At 37.1% G+C, this 7,349-nt stretch overlaps 1 protein-coding gene across 1 annotated transcript in view; it reads left to right on the forward strand.

Annotated features, from left to right (window-relative positions):
- Positions 1 to 6,083, forward strand: part of sptbn5 (spectrin, beta, non-erythrocytic 5) — a gene marked incomplete at its 5' end in the record, with an annotated part of 30,415 nt that extends 24,332 nt beyond the window's left edge. Inside the window, 14 exon segments of the mRNA XM_081394330.1 lie at positions 1 to 39; positions 155 to 310; positions 422 to 639; positions 724 to 913; positions 1,919 to 2,095; positions 2,238 to 2,345; positions 2,552 to 3,271; positions 3,343 to 3,408; positions 3,552 to 3,635; positions 3,950 to 4,041; positions 4,131 to 4,244; positions 5,352 to 5,455; positions 5,547 to 5,654; positions 5,901 to 6,083. Of these exon segments, the coding sequence (XP_081250456.1) occupies positions 1 to 39; positions 155 to 310; positions 422 to 639; positions 724 to 913; positions 1,919 to 2,095; positions 2,238 to 2,345; positions 2,552 to 3,271; positions 3,343 to 3,408; positions 3,552 to 3,635; positions 3,950 to 4,041; positions 4,131 to 4,244; positions 5,352 to 5,455; positions 5,547 to 5,654; positions 5,901 to 6,049 (2,325 nt within the window). The 3' untranslated portion in view covers positions 6,050 to 6,083.
- Positions 6,084 to 7,349: the final 1,266 nt, after the last annotated feature.

Below are 7,349 nucleotides of genomic sequence, written 5' to 3' on the forward strand. Positions count from 1 at the left end.
TGGGAAGATTTAAACAAGGCCATGAAAGCAAGAGCAGAGGTAATATTAAAAAATAAACAATGGCAATTATTCTAAGGTTCTGCTTACTGTTTGTATTTGACTGATATTAAAGATTGAGCCTCTTCTTAGAGTAATAAGCGCATGTTTTTGACAGAACCTGCATTCCGCTCGAGAGGTTCACCAGTTTTACCATGACCTGGATGAGCTTAGGAGCTGGATGAATGAAAAAGAGGTGGCTCTGGACTCTGAGGAGCAGGAGAACGACCTGCTCAGTGTCCAAGCTCTCATTCGCCAACATGAAGGCTTAGAGGTACCCCATATTAATACGCAGTTGTTACTATCAGCCTGATGTTTAATTCAAAACATTTAAACATTTACCACAGGTGGATTTTTAAAATAATGCAACCATTTGTTTCATCAGAGAGACCTTGCAGTGATAGAAGACGACGTGTCTCGTCGAAAAGAGGAAGGCAAAGCTCTGGTCCGCAGGTGTCCTCGAGTGAGGGACACTTTGAGCGAGAGGCTGCAGGAAGTGGACGAGATCTGGAGCAGCCTGCTGGAGAAGGCCAACCAGCGCAGACAAAGACTCCAACAGGCAGAGGCCGTTCAGAGATATCTGACCGAATGGAGAGAGCTGATGTATGCAATGTTTTCCTTTTTTTTGGGGCTGTTTTTCATGTGTTGTTCTGCTGTTTTACATTGATGTCGTTGATACTGTCTTAGGGGCTGGTTTAAGGAGACATTGTCCCTAGTGACAGGCGAGGGGGTTGGAGGCGAGGTTAAAGACCTGGAGCAGCTGATTAAAAGACACAATGAGTACCGCACACAGATTGACAGGCAGCTGGACAAATCAGAAATGGTTAAAAATGAAGGGAGACATCTGATGGAAGAGGGGAACTTCATGAGTCAAGAGGTACGGCACTTACACCTGAAGGTTGGAATAAACTACACAACTTTTGCCCAGATTTTTGCTCCAATTTGCAGTCTAGAATAGTTGATGCTAGTAAGTGAAAGTAAGAGCTAGTCTTCAGATATGTCAGAGTGGACAGATTTCACTCTGAGTACAATTCCTGAGTAGAAATATTAAAACTAAACATAAAATTAAATAAAATTCTAAATATTTATAAATACTATTATGGTAACACTTTACAATAAGGTTTCATTAGTTAACAACTTTAGTTAACATGAACTAAGAATGAACAATACTTCTACAGCATTTATTAATCTTAATTAACATTAATTTCAGCATTTACTAATACATTCAAATCAAAAGTTGTATATTGTCTAACAGCTCACAGTGCATTAACTAAACATAAACAATGAACAACTGCATTTTTTCAACTAACATTAAGATTAATAAAAACTGTAACAAATGTATTGCTCATTGTTAGTTCATGTTAGTTAATGTTAACAAATGAGACCTTATTGTAAAGTGTTACCATTATAATAGTATGTAAATAACGCAAAAATAATGCTGGTAGTGTGTGATGGGCACACGATTATATTAGCTTCAAAATCAGATGATAATTCTATCCAGTCTGAGGATATTAAACAATTTTAGAACTCTAATGTTTTATTTTGTTTCTGTGGGTTTGTTATAATCTGAACCACCTGAAAGTCCAATAGTGTGTGATGTTGTGCAGTTTTTCTTTCAACATTTACAAAGTGGGCAAGTGTATGGTTCCTAGTGTTTTAAAAACTTTTACATTTAAATTTACGGTCTAAATGAAAAGTCTGGGATGCTGTAAAAACTTAATTCACGGAGCTTTAGAAAACTATTGGACTTTCGGGTGGATCAACATGTACAGTGATCCTTTTGAACCTTTTGAACCTTTTTATGAATGCATTTTGTAGGTCACAGCAGATGAAACTAAATCTTTAAAAAAAAAAAAAAGATTCTCTATCGCTGTCTTTGCAGCTGGAGGATCGTCTTGTGCAGCTCCAGGAGCTGGAGGTGCGGGTGCTGGAGGCTTGGGCTGAAAGGAGAGCTCAATATCTGGAAGACCTTGAACTGCAGCAGCTGCAGAGAGAGCTGGAGCAGGCCGAGCACTGGCTCAACACCTATGAGAGCACGCTCAGAGCAGAGGAATATGGGGTGAGGCTGTTTACCCATTTATGTATTCGTTTTTATGAATTTGGGGAATTGGGAAATGTATTTACATATTTGTAAACAGCATAATGCTGGGAAAAAAAAATTGATTCAACATGAAATGTAATTGCATCGAATGTTTGGACAGGACTCAGTATCAGATGTTTTGGAGTTAATGAAGAAGCAAGAGGATCTGGAAGCCATGATCCAAGCCCAGAGTGAGAGATTTAATGCCCTTCAAGCCAGAAGAACACAGGTAAAATACAGATTACTAATACTAGCTTTTTATTTTTCTCAATATTTAATTCCATTTTTGGCAGATGAAATTCTTCCTGTTAACCTAACACACCTTTCTAATCAAATTCAAAAGCAGTTTCATGCCTTTTTAAAGATGCAGTCATCCACATTCATCAGTTTCAGTTCACCCTTTTTGATTTCTCTGCTCTTTCTTTGCTCTTCCAGAGAGAAAAGAAGATAAAAGAAATTCAAAGAGGTGACAGTACAGACAGCAGCAGGGACAAGCCCATTCATGTAACTTCACTAAAGCGAAAGCCGTCTGAGCGTCCTGCTTTGCCCCCCCGCCCCTCACTGACCAGTCCTGTCCTTTGTAACAGCGGTGGTAAGAGTGATACAGCCAGGTCTGCCATCCTGCAGAAAAGCAGCGGTGGTAAAACAGACTCATCTGTGGTGTCACCAGAGGCATCAGGCTTTAGGAGCAACAGCACCAGCGATAGAGATACCGTAACGTCCCCCGACAAACCGTCCACCTCTGTTCTGGACAGCCCCAACTCCTCAGAAACTTCTAGTGCTGTTTACAAACCCCATTATTTACACAATGTCCTCAAGACTGGCCACACCACATCTGAAGATGAGGTTGATACTCCGAGACAGACCGAACCCTCCCTCAGTGTCATTGCCAAACCAAGCATCACTCCTAGGCGTCTGAAACCATCAAGCCCTGATAAAGAGATTTGGGGTCCTCCTGCATCAAAACCCCCTGAGCCACCCTCCAAAGATGCAGAAATGGTCGACAACCAAAACTCAGAGGAGAGAAACCTTCCCCCTTCCACCCCACTGCAAAACCCTCAGTCATCTCCTCCGTCTTCTCTTTTAGACCCAGAAGAAGTTCAAGCACCCTCTTCAACTAACGCTTCAGTAGTCATCTCGACTGTTACCACTAAGGTAAACACTTTTTTTTGTCCTTTTTGTTTTAGTTTCCACCATTTTGGTCTGCAAATTGTGTATTTTTCTAGATCACCGCAGAACGTGCCAAAATGGAGGGAACCTTGGAGATTAAACTGAAGCAAGGCGGATATAAAGTAAGCTTTCTAGCCAACACCAATGGTAATATTGATTAAAAAGCTCTCTCTGACATCCTCAGCTCCACTTCTTTGTTTATAGTGTGGTTTTGTTTCTGTAAGAGCACTTAATGGTGTAACATTGATCTGTTGGTTTGGATCAGGGCTTGGATCACTGGGAAACAGTCTATGCACTACTGGAAGAGGAGACACTCAATCTGTTTAAAGACCAAGATGCCGCCAGTGAGGTATGGCTCACACACACACAACATGGTCACACACACACACACACACACACACACACACACACACACACACACACACACACACGCATATACTTGGCTAGACGCACTAGTGAAAGAGGGACTGTTTAATATTAATTAACTGTATATCCAGACAGACAGGGCGATTATTTCTGCAGTTAACCCTATATCAGTAATTTCACCACATGATGCATTAAGATGCAATTAAGAGCCATTATATCAATTTAAGGAGATGTTTCTGTGGTGGACTTTGTGGACTCTGATTATTTTTCCTCTTTAATCCATGTCATTTAATACAGAATTGTACACGCTGGCCACCGATCACCTTGGCTGGAGCAGTTTGTAAAAACAATCCTTACTACAGGAGAAAGGAGCACACTTTCAAACTCATGTGAGTGATGATTCATGCCACCTGCCGTGAACATCTGCTCACATTTCAGATGAAAAGAAATCTATAATCTGTTTCACTCTCTGGTTTAGGTTGAGTGATGGCAGTCAATATCTGTTTGCCGCCTCATCTCAGGAAGAACAGCAAAAGTGGTTGAAGGAGCTTCAGAATTGCACAAATCCAACAATGTCTTCAGACAATCCTGGGTAACATCAAATAAAAAAACACCTCTTCTGTGTTGGACATGTTTTTCATTTTTTAATTGAAATTCATGTGGCTATTTTTAGGGATTATTAAGACAAAAATGTCAAGGTGATATCATAATGAAAAAAAAGATTTATTAATAGAATAAAAGTCATAAAACACTTATTTTATTTTAAAATCCAGTCTTCAGTCACATGATCCTTCAGAAATCATTCTAAAATACTGATTTGGTGCTCAAGAAACATTTCTTATTATCAATGTTGAAAATATTTGTGCTGCTTAATATTTTCATGGAAACTGTGATATTTTTCCAGATTTTTCTATGAATAGAATGTAAAAAGGAATAGCATTTGTGAAATGCAAAACTTTTGTAACATTATAAATGTCTTTACTGTTACTTTTCATTCATTTAATCAATTTATGCTAAATAAAAGTAGTAATTTCTTTCCAAAAAAGGAAAAAACTTAAAATGTATTGAAGTATATATTAGTTATATATTACTGGCCACAAAATTTTGAAGTTTGGAAGTTTATATTAACAAAACTACTTCACTGATCATTAATATTTGAAAAACCTTTGTCCCTCAAATAAAACTCAATGTGATGCAACCATCTGAAAGTATTACAGTAAAAACAGACAGAAAAGAAAAATGATATCATAGAGAGGAGCTTTGCAGACCCCCATGGCTGTGTCATGGGCAATAAGTCTCTTAAATTTTTTTACCTTTTTATGACAAGGCAAGGTTATTTCAGGTTTTACGTCACATGGGTCCAACCCACAAACGTGATATTTATAAATAGTGTACTCTATCATATATTCAAGGTGTAAGGGAAATATATTCATTTCAAACATTTGAAACTTTTCTTGATTTCTTGGTTGTTTCAAAACCATATGAAACCAACATGAATAGAAAGAGTACATTTCTAAGAACTTGAATATATATATACGCCTTTGATCAGTTTACATAATATATATATATATATATATATATATATATATATATATATATATATATATATATATATATATCAGTTACTGAAAGAATTATATTATCGGACAACAACGTTTTCTCACAAGCTCTTATGACTGTCATGTTTGTCCCCACACAGAATTAACACAGAAGCAAGTAGAGAAAGCACAGAGCAGTGTGAGTCTGTGCCAGCCGACACATCTGACACTCAAGTCTCCGACACAAAGTCGAAACAGGAAAAGGGTGAGAGAACAAACAGAGCCTGAGTACTTCTGTGTGTTTATGTGTGCCAATGTGTGTGCTTCTGCTTAACACTTACCACTGGTATTAACAGAAGACTCCACCGAGAGCTGCGAGACAGAGAAAGAGCCACCACCAAAACCTCCCCACACGTATTACAACAGACACCGCTACCCTGACGGAGGAGAGAGCCAAGACTCAGGTGAGATCCCGTTACTCCAGTGAGTCAAGCATCTGAAAGTGTTGCTGTAGAAGGGCAATCAGTCTCTAGTATCGTAACTTGGAGCGTTTTTTAATCAGAAATGACTTTCAAAATGAAGATGTCACTTTAATGTTTATGTTCTGGATAAAGATTGTCATGTATTATTATAACATTTATAATCTCTCTCTTGAGATACATTTGCTGCCTGTGTCTGAAACAGAATAAACTGTTTTTGTTTCTCTTCAGTGAGTGTGACCCAACATGCAAGAAGTCTACAGAGGAACCAGCCTCCCCTGTTCGCCCCTCCTCCTCCTCCACCACAAAATGAGGCGGAGAATGGAGCCAAGGACAGGTCCAAAAGCAGGAGTAGCTTCATGAAATTTTTCAAAAAATGATTTTTTACATAATAGCAGATTTCGCCTTCTCCTCTAACTTGATGTGGCAGTAGTTGACAGTTGACTTCTTTTAAAGGCTATTTATATTTGAATCTTAACATTATAACATATTTGGTTTTCTTTAAAACTAATACTGCTGATCTAACGTCTTTTTTGTGATTACATACTTGAAATTACACCTCATAAATATTTTTTTAATATGTGCAAAGATATACAGTAAATGAGTGATCGCAAATAATGTTAAAAACTAAAATCCATCAGATCAGTTTTAGTATATTGGTATATGAATAAAATCATGTGCTTAGCTCTGATTGTATTATTTTTAAGAATTCCAGTGCTGATGACGATGCGTGCTGTGGGGTGGGTTCAGCAAAAGTGGGACATCGGGTAAAATGGGACAGAAAGTTTGAATTTTTAAAATTGAATATAACTGTCATCAAGTGTCTTTGTTCTACTGTGTCAAATGTCTTAAATTATTACATTTAAATTATATTAAATATTATTTCAATATTTTTGCACATCAAAAAAAAAAAAAAAAAAAAAAACCCTCAAAGGTTGATTATAGCTATATAAGCTTTTATGAATTTATAAAAACTTTTGGTCCCGCTGCATAATTCACCCTATATACAGTTAGATCATATAAATAATTAAGATTTGCATTACAAGTCATTTGGCAGTGTTTAGACTTTCTTCATAATGACTATATCAACCTGGTCACCCGCCACATGATGGCGCTACAGACTATGAAAATCAATTGTTCGCACAGTCCTTAATAAATCTACACTATAAGCCATCGTATTCGTGTTTATAAACATTACAAAGCATTTTAGCGATAACTTAGAAAAATGTGATCCCTCATATTTTACATTTAGGCACAGAAAAAAAAAATATAGCCTATTTCCCGCGACCATTACTGAACTGGATATTTAAAACCTTAAACTATTTATTTTAACACAATTAAACTTTTGTTATTATTATTAGTGATGATGCCTGTATTGTGCAACAATAATAGGCTACATAAATAAAATGATATGATTATACACGGTTTCATTTTTATTGTCATTGAAAACTTTGTAAACTTAATTTTGTGGTCGACTTTGGCAACAACACTAAACATTATGAATAAATAGGCTACACCTCGGATTATTTTTATTTGTATCGTACTATTGTTTATTTGTTCTCGCACATTACGGTAAAATCGTATCTCTAAAAGGTAGCAACCATTTTACTTCTAGCTGTAGCCTACGAACTTGTATGATACAAGACTGCATAAAATGCATTTACGAGTTTTGTTTTGACG

Source organism: Scardinius erythrophthalmus, assembly GCF_964197995.2.
Source record: "Scardinius erythrophthalmus genome assembly, chromosome: 19".
Taxonomy (NCBI): Eukaryota; Metazoa; Chordata; class Actinopteri; order Cypriniformes; family Leuciscidae; genus Scardinius; species Scardinius erythrophthalmus.